Here is a 16,435-nt window from a genome sequence, read left to right on the forward strand (position 1 = left end):
TTCAATGAAACACGAATATATCCCTGTCTGCTTTTGCCTTTTAGGTTTTTACATGTCTTTTGTCCATTTTTGTCTCAATCCCTGATACTGTGCAATCAGAACTTCTGAACATCAACTGCTTTGCCAGTAACTTGATGAGGCCACAAAAGCTTTATTAAATATCACCTCTAACTAATCACTGATTCTTGCTAATAAGACAGAAGGATAAACACTGAAATACTTAAATTAATGTGAGTCTAGGCAATTTGATGGCATGCAGTACTGAGCTAATTCAGACTCACAGGTCTCCAGTCTAACCTGCTAAATGTGGAGTCAGCTCTGAGATTAGACAAAGGTTGCTCACAGCTTTATCCAGTCAAGCTTTGAAAACCTCCGGGGAAATTTCTGCACAACCACCCTGGGTTACCTGTCACAGTATCCCATTGTCCCCCATCAGGAAATGTTTTTTTTTCTTCTCATTATTATTATTATTACTTTTCTCCTCAGTCAGAACCTCTTCAGTTTGCTTTTACCTGCTGTCACTTACCCTCCTACAATACACTGCCAGAATCAGGTTCCATCTTCTGGGTGATCTCCTCATATGTCCTTGCTTCCTGCTGCTAGGAGCCCTCAAAGCCATTCTTCAAGCTTAATAAACCTGGCATCCTCCACTTCTCTAGGCAAGTGTTCCAAAGCCCGCAGCCCCCTAAGCAACACTACACTGAACTCATTCTAGTTGATCAATACCTTTTGTGTACTAGGGAAACCAAAATCCAACATAATAACATAGCATAGTTGCCGTGTAACAAGTGCTGAGTACAGGGGGATAATTGCATCCACTTGGTGCTCTCTGTACGGCCAGGATGTTATTGGCCTTCCTGGATGCTAAGTTAGCTTTTCACCATCACTCCTCCATAAAACTAGAGAAACAACAACCTCTGGAACAAAGATTTCCAATTTCTATTTCATAAGCATACCAACATTCCAACTCTACTTAACGAATGCATCTGAAAAATACAAAAGCATATGATGCTACAGCTCTTAAAAAACTCTGCAAAAATGCTCCACGTTCTGTAACTTAGACAACAACTAACACAATATTCAGGCTTCTGGTATTCAGAATGACATAAAAAGCACAGTTATTATTTGGAGTAGGAGACATTGCTTGAAAAATAGCGTTAGTGGGAACGGACAACTGGTCTCCCAGGGCAGAATGTGAAGATAATACATCCATGAAACAAGCCACACCACCATATTAAATAAGTGAAAATGAAGTTAGTGTAGGAGCCCTGTTTCACTCACAATAACATGAAACACCCTAAACAGAAACTTCAGACAAAGAGTGATCCAACAGATGGCTTTTCATAAATCTTTAAGGCTTATGCAGCTAAAACTTAGTAGATGTTCAATACATTTGTATACTCTTAATGTCACAAACATAAGCACTACCTCAAGTTTTACTTGATTAAATCAATAACTTATTTGGGAATCATTCCTTATATTGTGTTGTCTGGAGTAAATGTACCTGACATTGCCTACTTTCTGCAGTTTGGCTGTTCTGCCACCCAGATTCTACATTACTTTCACCTCTGTTATGATTAGTAATCATCACTGGTTCTTGAATACACACAAGATTAAAAACACTGTGATAGAATAATGTGAAAATAAACTTTCAGTCAGTAAGAAAAACCAAAATCATTGCATTACTGACTTTGACTGAACTCTTCTAAGAAAGAAAACTACTGAATTATCTGTTGGCTGCTAAGTACACCATCTGGGTTTTATCAGACAACTGTGTATGAATCTACATCTCCTTTAGTGAATATGGTTATCGAGTCAATTTTTTCAGATGAAATTTCTACATTTTTGTCTGGCAGAATTTATGCAGTATGTCAAATATTCAGTTAATTAAGTTACACACACATTTCAGAGTGGCTTTTTTACTAGTTGGGTTCTAGTAGCAGAAATTGAAGCAAACAAACAAAAATCTAAAGTATCCCAACCATCTTGAGATACTCTTGGCCATTTAGGCCTCAGTCTTACTAACCCTTTTAAGAAAATGTAACAAAAGACATCTGGAAATACTAATAATTTAGTTGAAGGCAGTGTTTGCAAGTTACTGAAGGCAACTGATCTTCTCTCACTCCCGTATCCTTAAAAGCCATAATAAGCAGGAAGGATTTTAGCTCGGTTTCTTAACTGTAATTGTTGTCCGTAGTTAAGCTGAATATATATTTTAAAAATAAAAACACCACAAAAACAGAGCAGACATGAACCTCAAAAATGCTTGAAAGTAATTTCCTACACTATCATAAGCATTACGGATTAATAAAGATTGCACATTCAGGTTACTAATGAGTATCACTGAAATAAGCCTGCTGTTACAATAAAAACTATAAATCTACACATACTTGTGTATGCAAGAAGCTGCCTAAGTCAGTTAAATGTTGTTCCTTCCCTGAGTTTCACGTGATTGTTTACGTAACTGACAAATAAAGGCATCTGTGAGATTATACAGGGATTCAAAGTACAATAATAAGATATCACATAAAATGTTTAATCATCATCAGGAATGTTGTTGCTCTACATCGAAGGTTGCAATTTACCTGTTACAATCTTGAATGCAGTCACTGCAGTTGCCTTCTTTGAGGTAACATGCTGCTCTGTTTGAGTACAAGATACTTAAATCATCTGGATTCTGTTCTCCTAAAAGAAGTTACAATTACAAAGACCATTACTAAAATGACACTCAAGCATTAAAACAATTGTATACAGTAAGTTGTACTGCAGCGATGCAGTCTGCTCTTGAATCAAAGCTGGAAGGAGCTTTCCTTTATTATGTCACCTAGAATACTTAGCTATTCAAACACAGAGAAATACAAACATCTCTGCCCCAAAAAAGCTAAAAGAATATTTTGCTCATCTTCCTCATTTTGCATTACATGAATTATCCTCTACTGGCAATGACTAAGTATTCACTGCACAGTAACTCATGCCAAAAATCCAGGGATAGGCTACGTTAGTTCATCTGCAGCTCCTTTAAATCACATAAACAACAATTCTAAATTTAAGTATAAGGTATCACACTCACCTGCACTGATGACATACTCAATTGCTTCCGAGTACTTGGGCACAGCTTCTCCAAACTGCCCACTCTTAAATAACTCGTTTCCTTCACTTTTCAGTTTTGCGGCAGCAGGAGGAAGCGAAGTCGAATGGGCAGCACCTGCTGACAGTGACCCTGCTCCGTGCAATCTGGTGGACTGGCTGGTTTCAGGGCTTTCACTTGTTTGGCTGCTGTTTAAATAACCATTGGCTTCACCATCGTGCTCTGTTTTCTCTGTTTTTTTCTCTGCTGTGCCTTTTTTAAGTCCACTCTCAGTTGATTCCTTCTGCTTCTGGGCTCCCCTGTCTTCCAACTTGGAGCCACCTCCTTTACTGTGAAACTTTCTCAGTATGTTCCCCATCTCAGCCTTCCCCAGAGCCGCCTCGCCTCTTACTGGCAGGACAATTTCTGCAAGGAAGTTAATCAGCTGAGTTAGAGCTTGCATCATCAGAAGAAACCACTGCCATGCCAAACGGGGGGTGCAGAGAATACTGCACAACATTCTTCATAGAGCTGCATTTCACAACTATTGATCTGATTAAGAAAACACAGGAAAGTTCCTACTCAGAAGTGATCTGTAATGATTATGGAGAATGTATTCCTGTGAAATCTCATTTCTCCCTGCTGAGCACAAGGGAACACCCCTGTTCTACAGTATCAGAATGAAACAGAGCTCACCTTGGAATTAACTCTTTAAATACTGAATATTAAAATAGCAACACTGATTTCCCATGACCAAATCCAAACGTTTGCAGGTTAAAATCAGAACACACAACCAGTGATGCTACACATTTTAGGATTCTTCTTCCCGTAGGAGGAATAAAATTTCATAAAACATTCTCAAAAATTAAGCTAAGTTTAATTTTAACACGCCTTTTGTAGACAGTTCAGATCATTCATGTCATATTAGAATGATACATTCAAATCATTTGAACTAAACTTCTGAAGTTGATAGAATATGAAAGTACATTTCTTGATGCACAACATGTAACTGAAATTAACCCAAACAGGATGGGAAGCATAAGATTTTTGAAAACAGTTCATGCCATATGCAGCAGAACTACTGGAGTCTTGTTTCCTACAGATACATACAGGAGTGTTTAGATTCTCTAGTGTCTAATAGACAAAAGCTTTGAATCCATCTCATCCACTCTAATTTGAAATACTTTTATTTTTTGGTAAGCAGATACTCTGCAATGGGAACAATGATAAGAAAAATCTGTTCTACTTCCCCTTCCTCCATTTTTGAGGCTTCATTATTTTGAGACTTCTGTTCAGCAAAACTTTGGCAATGCTAAATATGCCAAAAAAGAATTTTAAACCCTGTTAGCACTAAAAGAATCAACTTAAAATGGGAAGGCTGTCAAAAGCCAAAAGTTATTGAATACTCTGAAAGGAATATCCGACATGTTTATGAAATGGATTATATCATGTTTCACTTAAAATGAATTTTCAGCTACACAAGGTATTATCTCCTTCAGAAGCATGGCACAAAAATGCAGAATGAACAGCAAAATATCTAAGTACACTTCACAATGAATTAATCTCATATGAAGCCAAGTAATAGTTTCAATGTTTTTATCCATTCTGGACTAGATATGTATGAAGGCAACTGGAATTGCCCTAATCTTGATAGATAAATGTTTAATAATTTCTAATATATATACATATATATTTTGCTTTTGTACAACACTGTGCCAGTTAAACTATTCTGTATTAGCTGTTCTTGGGTTAGCTGACTGAAATGAAACTTGGATTGTTCTAAACCAGAACACGTAATGAACAGACTTCTTAAATAATTCCAGTCTCTGCTTAGAAGTAGTCATAAGGAATGGAAAACAACCTACTGGTCAACATTTACACTGACGCTGTAATTGAGGGGTTTTCTTGACTTCAGGAAGTTCATTACAAATTCAATTCTAGTGTTATTTTTCAATACTGTGTATTTTAACATGACCTAATTTCGCACACTGCAAGTTAGTAATAGTCTAAGAGCTACAATGGGTTGGGCCCCACCATACTAGACATTACACAAACCACTGCTAAATGAGAGTTTGTTCTTCACAGAGTTTACAATCCTAGAAATAATAAAAATAAAATAAAACAAAAAGCACACTGAAAAGAGGATCGGGGAATGCAGAATAGCAATTATAATGGTTAACAAGGTGCACAAACATCCTCATAGAAGAGTTCATCAATAATGATTCGAACCGTAAAGAGAATGGATGTGGTCACATTTAATAAAATTTGTTTAGAAAATCAACAAGAGAAACTCAAAGAGTGTTATCAGTCACTATTGGTTTTGGAAAGTTCTCAACCAGTTACTGTGAGCATATCTCTTTTTACTTAAGGGTATAAAGCATTACTTCAGAGAAGCAAAACTACTCTACATGCTCAAGATCAGCATGGAACACAGTGTGCAATTCATCTACAGTACATAATTCATCTGCAGAGACATTGTTTTCCCGATCAAAACCTAAACTACATCCCCCCATAAAGAACAATTTAGTAAAAGAAAACAAAGACACAAGATAGAAGACTGATATATGAAGATGTTCTTCAATCAAAGAATAGTTCTGAATCATGTTAAAGAGACACCCGATTGGCACTGTAATAATGACAAGGACCTGAAGTTGGTCATTACTAGCAAGTAAATTTAATATCGTATAGGAAGTAAATCTTGAAGACTAAGATGCTTAGCCTACTTATTGCTGTTGACTGAATCTATCAAATTTATTCAATAACTGAATTGTCTTCATATTTGTTTCCAGATGTAATTTAAAAGAAATGAATAAACTTTAAAACTTGGGCTACAAAGATGTTTAGGGGCCTGGAGCATCTCCTGCACGAAGAAAGGCTGAGGGATCTGGGGCTGTTCAGCCTGGAGAAGGGGAGGCTGAGAAGTGATCTCATCATTGTTTGCAAGTATCTAAAGTGCAGGAGTGAAGTGGACAGGGACAAACTCTTTTAAGTGGTGCCCAGAAACAGGACAAGGGGCAATGGAAACAAACTGGAGCTTGGGAAGTTCAATACAAACTTCATTACTGTGAGGGTGACAGAGCACTGGAACAGGCTCCCCAGGGGGGCAGTGCAGTCTCCTTCTCTGGAGGTATTCAAAACACATTTGAATGCATTCCCATGAGATCTACTGCAGGCATCCTGCTGCAGCAGGGGATTGGACTGGATGATGTCCAGAGGTCCCATATAGCCCCTACAACTTAGTGTGATTCTGGGTTTCTGTGTGAAAATACACAGTAATCTATGAAGATGCTTGCCATCTAAATCTCAAAAAACCTTAAATATTATAATATTATCACATAACACATGTGACATTGATGTCAGTTGACAAACTTCCCTAGGTTTAAAAGCCTAACCTTTCATCAGATGAATGGGAGTCTTCCTGTGGAGCTAAGAAGCACTTAGTCATCTGAATACCATGAATGAAAAGCAATCCCCAATTAACTTCTATATAGGGCTAGGGACAGGACCTAGACTTACTTTCAAGGTATTTGCTGAGAAGACTTAGTGGATAACAATTGATTTTGGGGATATATTCCCCTAAATTCTTGTGCAAATAGTGCATTATTAAATCATCATTTTACAGTCTGTAGTTCACATGTAAGTAGAACATTTTGGTAACTGAAGAAACAACAGACTGAATTAATTTCAAGCTAAAGAATTACATAGGCCATGGAAAACAGAAAAGCCACCGCTGTCTTGCCAAATTACCTTAAGGAACCAATAAAAAGGGTGCAGATCAATCCAGAGATGTTTTTCTGTGGCATTCTGGAGCCCAGACATGCATCTGAACCCCAAAGCAACTAGACAGCTGTGGAGCAAACAAAGTGATGACAGAACCCCCAAACGAAAAATAGACGCTACAGGAAAAGATATCAAAGAGAAATAAATTCACCCCTACCAATAACAGTTTGGAGAAAGGGGCAAGCTGAGGAATGCAGCCTTCTCCTGTTTGTACTCCCACCGCAGGAGAGAAAGGTTGGGGGGAAGGGGGACCTGCACAGGCTCAGACTGCACACGCACTTCCAGAAGCATCACTGAGACAGAAAGGGTGGCTCTTTCCACACACCCCCCCATGACCTCCACCCCCCCCTCCAGGCCGTCAGGTGCTCATGTATTGGTTCAGACTGTGACCTTGGAATTCCACAACAACAGCAGAGTCCTCAATGGCTGCTGATGCCTCTCTCCTTAAGCCAACAGCTCTGACTATGCCAGCAGCCTCATCTCAGCTGCGTTGCAGTTAATCATACCCCAATACATTCAGGTCTATTTCAAGTAGTGAATGCAGTTTTAGTCTTTTTCCTCAGATTGAAATTAATAGGAAATGATATGACATTACTTTTATCTCTGCTGCTTATTCCAGATTCTTCTGCATTTTCCCCTCTTTCTTCATCACCTTCTGAATCCTCAATATCTTGAATAAGTATTCTTTTCCCTCTGCCTTCAGTGTTATGTCCAGGCTTTAGTTCTTCCACTTTCTTTTCAATCTCTAGAAGATTTTTCTGCAATAGAAAAATAAGCAGTAACAGCAAAAGCCTTTATATCTAGAAAATACATTCTGTTAAGTAACATAACACAGATCCTGAAGAATTATCCAGATAAATGTTATCAATATGAAGCCAGAGAAAATAAACATGACTTTTCAGTCACTATCAAAATCATGATTAACACTGAATTTCTGTCTCTTAGAAACTCAGAATAAAGCAGCTAAGTAAATATATATCTTTCTTTTCTTAAGCGTAAATAAATAGCTGAATAAACATATCACACTATGATGATTTCTGGCATGATCAACACAGAAAAGCCACACTGAAAACAGACTTTGTAGAGTCTCTGAAAAAGCCTAAAACCAGTTTATCAACATTTATGCCATGGAGAACTCAGTGTCTGATGGACATTTGATGGACTAATGTAACTGACAGAAATAGAACCAGAAGAGGTAACAACTTCTTAGCAGTGTAGCAGGACATTATTGAATAATGAAAAGTTTTGTTCTTCATGTAACAACTATGAGTTAGACAGAAGGTCTCTCATTCCTTAAGTATTTTTGGATTAATAACAAAAAAAATGCCCTGATGACACTTCCCACTTTCAGAACAGAGTAAATACACTTAATAGTAAGCAACCTTTTGTTCTGTATTCAATGCGGTACAAAGAAGTACCATTTAATTACTCACTTCAACATGAAAAAGGTAAACATGGATGGGAAAAAGCCAAGATTCGTTGAAAAATTCCAGCTATTTATCTTTCTTTCAGTGACTCTGCATGCAAACATTCATTTTGCTTGTGTTCTACATACTCCTATTTAGCCCAACAGGGTTTTGAGGATTCTTCTAGCAAAAAGCAACTCAAAAACACGTCCTGCCAAGCACTGTATCACCTCTAGGTGTCTCAGCCAAGGCACAAGAGCTGGCACGGATAGATAAGGACAAAGGACCAAAATCTGTTTCAGCAATGAGAAGCATTACTTAGCAGAGCTACTGCACTCTGAAGAGTGTAATCACAATGAATACCATTATAAGAAGTCTCAGCACAGCCTTCGCACAAAGACTTTTGTGGAGTTTGTCAGCATAGACTCAGAAGATCAGTGTTATAAAGGGGAAAACAAAAAGCAAGAGAGCTCTTTTAGCAGTCAAATCAAGGCAGACGTGTTTGAAAAGATAAATAAGCAGGTAAGTAGCTGATGGTTGATGCAGACTGGAACTAGTCACACTACTAACGTGAACTGTTCTTGCTAGGAAGTTACCTGCAAGAATAGGCATGAATGCAATAGGTTGTTAATTTGACATACAGGCTTAGACCTCTGACATTTCTGGAGCAAGCAATAGCAGTGGCTCCAAAGAGAGAAGAAGCAATCAGCAGCTGCTAGTATTTTAAACTGTGCCAACAGTAAGAACTAAACAGAATTCATATGATGAGAAAATTCCCCAAAATTGAGGGTTGGCAGCACGATGGACAAGCAAAGAGCAGCATAGTATCAAAACCGTCTAGTACTAAAAATTCTCAGGGCAGGACAATGTGCAAGGACCACATCCTGACACTGAGCTTTCAAATAAAGCATCTTGCTTTCCTAGGTCCCTATTCATAAAGTATGCAAGGGTTTTTTTGATAAGCACTATTCTACAACTGCTTACAACCTTTTTTGAGTCACATGCAAGTCAATTATCTTTACCTTAGCTACAGCATTTTCTGGTTCAATGCATAATACTGTGTTCAGATCCTTCATAGCTGCCTGGTAATTCTTCAGCTGATTGTAAACAGTGGCACGGCGCAACAGAGCTATGAAAGAACAGAGAGTATTATATACACTTTTAAGGCATAAAGTGAATTACAATTCATTATTTTTCTATAAATATAAAGTGTGAGTGTAGAACAATTTGTAAAGTTTACTTCATTTAATTCATAATGAGTGTATTACTGATTCTCTTCACAGTTTTTAGCAACCTATTTTCATGACATCTTTTGAGATAGGAATCATGACTTGTGAATCATAGAATCATGAAGGCTGGAAAAGTCTTCCAAGATGATCCAGTCCAAGTGTCCACCTACCACCAATATTCCCAACTAAGCCATGTCCCTCAGTACAACATCTAAATGTTTCCTGAACACCTCCAGAGACAGTGACTCCATCATCTCCTCAGGCAGCTTATTCCAGTGCCTGACTGCTTTTTTGGACAAGAAATTTTTCCTAATACGCAACCTGAACCTTCCCCGGAAGAACTTGAGGTTGTTGCCTCTTGTCCTACCACTAATTACACAGGAGAAGAGGCCTCACCACAGCCTCCTTTCAGGCAGTTGTAGAGAGCAGTAGGGTCTCCTCTGAGCCTCCTCTTCTCCAGACAGAACAATCCAAGATCCCTCAACTGCTCCTCACAGGATTTGTGTTCCAGACCCCTCACCAGCTTCACTGTGAAGCATCTCATGTTTTTTCAATTTGTCCACTCCTCATGTGCAAATACAGCTAGCTTCAATCAAGCCTTTACTTTAAGAAAGAATTAAACCAGCAATTTCCATTGTTTTCGTGTTGCTTTTAAGGTAATTAATGCTTCAGTATGGGCACTGTGTAAACAATGTACTGCACAAATACAAGAGATATGTACTTATCATATAAAAAACAGAAGTTAGCTCCACACTGTTGCATAGGAATGGCCATCACAGAACAACAGAACAGACTGCTTAAAACTTCCATGACTTCCAGAATACTGTTAAATTAGTTTGGGAAGCTAATTTCTTTCTTCCTCATACTTGGAACTCAACTCAATGAAAGCAACACATACAAACAACAATTTTATTTTCTAGAAATAAAATAATACATAGACACATATTTAACTCTACCTTTTACATTGCTAGGTTCCATGTCCAGCACCTTCTCACAATCCTGCAAAGCACCGTTCCAATCCTGAAGTTTAATTTCTGCTTGAGCTTTGTTATTATATGCAGCTGCAGTGGGTAGTACAGATATACTCCTGCAAAAGAGTATTGATCATGCTGGGCTCATCATTAGGAAGTCTGAATATAGAAACAATGTACTTTTGGAATCCGCGAACAACATTACTATTACAACATTAATGCTGATACTAATTTCATCAAAGTGGTTAGGGACTTGTTCTTGCAAGAACAGAGGCAATTATCCATCAACTATGCTCCCACTGCTCATCCATATAGATTCAAACCATACTGTCAAATTATATCTTTAGAGTATCAAAAATCATAGAATCAGTTAGGTAGAAAAAGACCTTCAAGATCACCAAATCCAACCATCAGCCTGACCTACCTAACTAGTCTCATCATTAAACCAGTAGGGCAGCCTGTTCTAATGCTTGTTCACCCTCTCTGTGAATAAATTATTACAAGCATCCAATCTAAACCTTCTCTGCACCTTGAGATCATTTCCTCTTGCCCTGTCACGTGTCACCTGAGAAAAGAGACCAACACCCACTTCACTGCAACCTCCCTTTCAGGTTGTTGTAGGGAGTGATGAAGTCTCTCCTCACCCTCCTTTTCTCCAGATGGAATAATCCCATTTCCTAAGTCACGAGAGAGTGGAAGTCCTGTTTTCTAGTCCCTTTACTAGCTTCACTGCTGTTCACTGCACATGCTCAAGCAACTCCATGCCCTTCTTTTAATGATGGGCCCAAAACTGAACACAGTATTCAAAATGCAGTCTCACTTGTGCTTCATACAAATAGACAATCATATTAGTCCTGCTAGCCACAGTGTTTCTGTTACAGGCCAAGATGTTACTGGTGTTTTTGGTCACCTGGGCACCTTGGCTGCAGCAGCCGTGACATAGTAGATTTTAAGATTCTAGAAGTCAGCAACAATATTGTCATGGCCAAAAAGGTAAAATGTGGACTACCTAAGTGGCCTATAAGGTAGAAAGAAAACTAACTGGTCTGTTGAGCTCAAAGAACTGTGTCAAGATGTATAAAGTCCAACTAGCAACCAGTTACTAGAGGCCTCCCTCCAGGACATACACAATTCAATGCAGCAGTGTCTAATATGGAAGAGAAGGCACTCCCAGGAAGTTCCTTGCTGATACACAGTTGCAGGGAGAACAGTCCCTAATGGGGTGGAGGGCTGAACTCCAGTCAAGACAGGTTTTAAGAAGCCAGAGAAAAAAGCTGACGGACTTCACAGTGAGCTCAAAAACAACAACAATATAACAGCAAACACAAACTCCTGGACTTGAAATACAATACAGTACTAATAAAGGCAAGATATTATTATTATTATTATTATTATTATTATTATTATTATTATTATTATTATTATTATTATTATTATTATTATTATTATTATTATTATTATTATTATTATTTTTAGTTCAGTGCCTACATGAGTTGTGCTTTAACCCAGCAGGCGACTGTGCACCACACAGCTGTTCTCTCACCCCCTCCCTTCCCAGCAGGATGGGGAAGGGAATCCAGAAAAATAAAGTAAAACTCATGGGCTAAACACTAATTTAAAAACGAATATAAAACTAATTACTAAGACAGAGAACAGGATAATAATTATGACATATATATATACATGTCTATATATATGTTTATAACAAGTGATGCACTAGCAATTGTTCACCACCTCCCAACCCACACCCAGTCAGCCCATGTGTAGAAGAGAACGAGATGAGCTCCCATCCCCTTCAAAACACCTTCTGCTCGATGTTATATGGCATGGAATATTCCTTTGGCCTGTTAGAATCATAGAATCATAAAATCACAAGGTTGGAAAGGACCAACATCATCTAGTCCAACCATAACCATTGCTACCACAAGCTACTAAACCACATCTCATAGCTCCTCATTTGGACACCTCTTGATCACTGCCAGGGGTGGTGACTCCACCACCTCGCTGGGCAATATTACTGAAGACCTGTCCTGTGCTCACTCTGCAACCCTGCTCAAGGAGAAGTGGGAGCTGAGTCACTTGCTGCAATGAGGCAGCAGTAGTGCCTCTGGTAAAAGAAAGAACAAATTAAAAGCCAGCTGTTCTCATTCTGTTCCCTCCCAGCTCTGTGGGCCCTTTGATGAGAATGGCCTTGGCTCTGTACAACATTGCTTAGCAGCAGCTATAAACATTGGTGTGTTATCAGCATGGTTCTTCTCCTAGAACCAAAATGCAGCGTCCTGCCAGACACTGGAGAAAACAATTCTGTTCCAGCTGAAACTAAGGCTTTTCTTGTGGACTGCTACTAATTACAGTTATGTTGTACACAATTATTTTTCTTTCTTCTAGGCACAGGTTATTAAGTCAGTTTTTTTAAACAAAAAGCTGTGATAATCATACATTATAATTAATTCAAATTAATTTCTAATAGTATGTTTTCTCCAGACATTCTTTAATATTTTAATAATTTTTGTCCATCTGCCCTTGAATCTCAACTGTTTTGAAATGTCTGAACAACTTTGTGACACCTGCAAATTTGTGCCCCACCCCTATTCACCTACTCCTTTCTGATTTATCTTCTTGAAAATAGAGTTCATATCAGGATGCAGCAGCACTATAAGGATTCTTCTGTAAAATCCTTTCACCCTGTTGAAAATAATCTAATTGTCACTAAGGCTTTCAAAATAATACTCACAGGTAAGAGCTATTAAAATGAAGGAACACACCCTTGACTCACCGAGTGTAATATGTCACTGCTTCCACATAATCTCCGCTGGCAAACGCTTCATTGCCCTTTTCTTTTTCCCGAGTAGCAAAAAAGATTTTCTCTTTCTCTGTCATGCCTATAAGAAAATACTGATACTTGTTACAACCACCACTTTGCATAGATACAATCAAAATACTGTCAGCTAAAACACTTTGAGTGTTATATTCCTTGTATTATTTTTAAAAGAACATGGATTATAAAAAGACAAAATTGCCATATAATTTCTATAATAACAACCTAGATTCATCTGATAATGCATAAAATTCTGAATACAAGATGATGGTTATTAGGTAACCTCTAGCACTGGATTATAGTAGCAGAAGTGCGCTTTATATTTTTACTTAGCTCTCCCAACCTGAACACAATAAAATCTTTTATGCAATTATTAAGACTAAGATATTATATTTGAAACATGAACTTCTATGAAATTTTAGCATCTCTAGGAGCTGAAAAATAAAGCCATCTCTATAATACAAATTGATTTGCATTCACATTTAACAACAGAGTATTACAATCAAAGAAAAATAAATATATATATATATATATATATATGCTTATAGGACATTACCAGTTGTGTTGATTTTCTTTTCAATTAGAGGTAGACTTGGTTTAACAGAGAATCTTGCTTTTGAGTTATTTTCTTCACTGCTTTCATCAATTTTAGAGCACTCTTTTTCCACATCGAACCTTCAGTTAATACAAATAACAAATACAACAATGTTGCAGAACAGAAACCCTCTATTTTTAGAACAGAATGCTATACTTCCATTGCAAACCAAAGCTAAGCAGGTATAAAGGCAATGATCAATTATTCATTACTTGTTAGGTAAAAGACGTTTAGTCTTACCTCCTTTGCTTTTGTTATTGTTTGTTTCTCCTGTACTTATGTGTATATACATGCATACAAATATACATACATACATACATATACACAAATATACATACATATTCACACAGATGCATACATCCACATTATCCAAAGTATTTCCTATATACTATACTGGAAAATCCACTATTATCAGTATGCTAATGGAGAAGGATTGAGCACATACATAAAATTGAAGTAACATTACAAAGCGATTACTTCAAATGATATAGAGTAAAAAGGGATGAAAGAATAAATTGTTGCAGAAGTTATTTTGATAACCCGCTCATTTAACCACATTTGAGCAGGAAGGCCACAATTTCTGGAGCACATATGCATGACAAGGGCTTGGAGAATATGCTCTAGAAGGAAGTTCTCATAAGGAACTGGATCTGCTTAGTCTGGGGAAAAGGAGGCTGAGAGGAGACCTGATTGCTCTATTCCAATATCTGAAAAGTGCTTACAGTGAGAGCGGGGTTGGTCTCTTCTCATTGGTGACAGGTGACAGGATGAGGGGAAATGGCCTCAAGTTGCGCCAGGGTAAGTTTAGGTTGGGTATCAGGAAAAACATCTCTACAGAAAGGGTTGTTAAGCACTGGCATAGGCTCCCCTAGGAGGTGGTTGAGTCACCACCCCTGGATGTGTTTAAAAACCGTTTGGATGTGGTGCTCAGGGACATGATTTAGCGGAGGGTTGTTAGTTAGGGTCCTATGGCTAGGTTGTGGTTGGACTCAATGATTTTTAAGGTCTTTTCCAACCTGAGCAATTCTATGACTCCATGGCAACGAACTACATGCAGGTTTTAAGCAGTCAGGGTTTCTGTAGAGTTTTTTGTCAGCAGAGTGAGATATTAAGAACTTCCATCACTCACCTCACTGTCTCCAGATTAAGCTCCCCACCAAGAGCACTGGAAATGCCCGTATTTTCAGTCTGATTCTATGATTCTGTGATTCTGCAGCACCATTTGAAGAGCTGCAGGGAAGCTGCTATTGTGTATATTTCCTTCATATTCAGCAATTTGGGGGCATCAATCTGTGATGCATCACCATTATTTTATTTTGAAAACTTGATAAACTAAGCTCTCTTTAATTCCCCACTTTATAGTAACTCCATAGACTTTATATTTTGAACGTTGGAAAAAGAAAAGAAGAAATATTAAACAAAATCACATTTTATTTGTATTTTCTGTTGACCCATAATTTTTCACACTACTTGGATAGAAGCAATACAGACTAACTTGCTTTCAGTTGGTAGCACCACAGTGCATCATTTCCAGTTTAACAGAACTGTTATGAAGAACCCAAGTTTCATTGATGTACTTTAGCTCCCTGAAAAGATAACCTTAATAATGTGTTCCTGGACAATACTTTAAAAAATAAAGCAAACCACTGTGTTTCATTATAAAATGAATAAACAAGAGTTATTAAAGATTAAGATATAAAGGATTTGACATAACTTATCCCATTCACTGTAGTCCCGTGGTACGTTTTTCTTATTTCTTTGCTTGTTTTGGAACTTCTCATTCTGAAAAAGAAACAACCAGCCAATGAGATCATTTCCAAAAGATGAAACTCAGTCTTTTTTTAATTTCTGTAATATATATCCCTACTAATTAACACTGACGTGACAAATGTCAGCACAGCCATGAATACTTATTTCGTGTAGCTTTAAAGAACATCTTTATGCATGTGATGTATAACTGTAATCAGACTTTCTCTGCACTGCTCTGTTACACATCACAGAGGCACTGGGTAAAAAGTTTCCTACAGGACACTACTCTTTCTAAAACGTATACTGAATTGCCAGCTTCCAGACCATACTTTCAACACAGCAAAGAACTTTATTTACTCTTGGGAAAGCCCAGCTTTGTAATGAGATGTTTAACACTGAGATTGAATCACTAACCTCATTTTAGGCTTGCCATTCCCAAGAGAATGCAAAACACAGTTTCTCACAGCCCCTGCAGGCTTCCAAACAAGCATAAAATGAACATTTGCTTTGACTTCTAGATAGCATCTTTGTACTTCTTTGATACATTCCAACTGAGCTAATTTCCAACATCATTTACACTCATTCTTGCCTTTTGACAAGGTCCACCACAGGTATTTGCCTTGCCTAGAATTTATTCTTAGGATAATTTATCCTTCAACAACCCATCCCAATAACTGACTCAGCTGGCTTGTATTGCAACCTATCTCCTATCCCAATGGAACATATTTCCATAGCAGTCACCTTTGGCATCTCTTCCACTTTTGTCAGCCTGTTTCTGATACGTCTCTCCCTGCTTGTTGACTCCAACATTCAACAAGGT

The 16,435-nt window shown here is 37.9% G+C and overlaps 1 protein-coding gene across 8 annotated transcripts in view; it reads right to left on the reverse strand.

The window, feature by feature from the left end:
* Positions 1-16,435, reverse strand: part of SPAG1 (sperm associated antigen 1) — a 35,251-nt gene that overhangs the window by 14,026 nt on the left and 4,790 nt on the right. For 7 of the 8 annotated variants that reach the window (XR_014942474.1, XR_014942475.1, XM_015855995.3 and 4 more), the window contains 8 exons: positions 15,581-15,648; positions 13,828-13,946; positions 13,230-13,335; positions 10,439-10,569; positions 9,276-9,382; positions 7,443-7,605; positions 3,071-3,493; positions 2,586-2,685 (listed from right to left, as the gene is read on the reverse strand). Coding sequence is in view for 6 of the 8 variants with exons in the window: in XM_015855995.3 (XP_015711481.2) it covers positions 2,586-2,685; positions 3,071-3,493; positions 7,443-7,605; positions 9,276-9,382; positions 10,439-10,569; positions 13,230-13,335; positions 13,828-13,946; positions 15,581-15,648 (1,217 nt within the window). In the remaining 2 variants the exon portion in view is untranslated. Of the gene's footprint in view, positions 1-2,585; positions 2,686-3,070; positions 3,494-7,442; positions 7,606-8,607; positions 8,635-9,275; positions 9,383-10,438; positions 10,570-13,229; positions 13,336-13,827; positions 13,947-15,580; positions 15,649-16,435 lie in introns of those variants that run through there. The other variant, XM_085537173.1, reaches the window with a different exon arrangement.

Source organism: Coturnix japonica, chromosome 2 (genome assembly GCF_054131305.1).
Source record: "Coturnix japonica strain WE chromosome 2, WE-NBRP24, whole genome shotgun sequence".
NCBI lineage: Eukaryota > Metazoa > Chordata > Aves > Galliformes > Phasianidae > Coturnix > Coturnix japonica.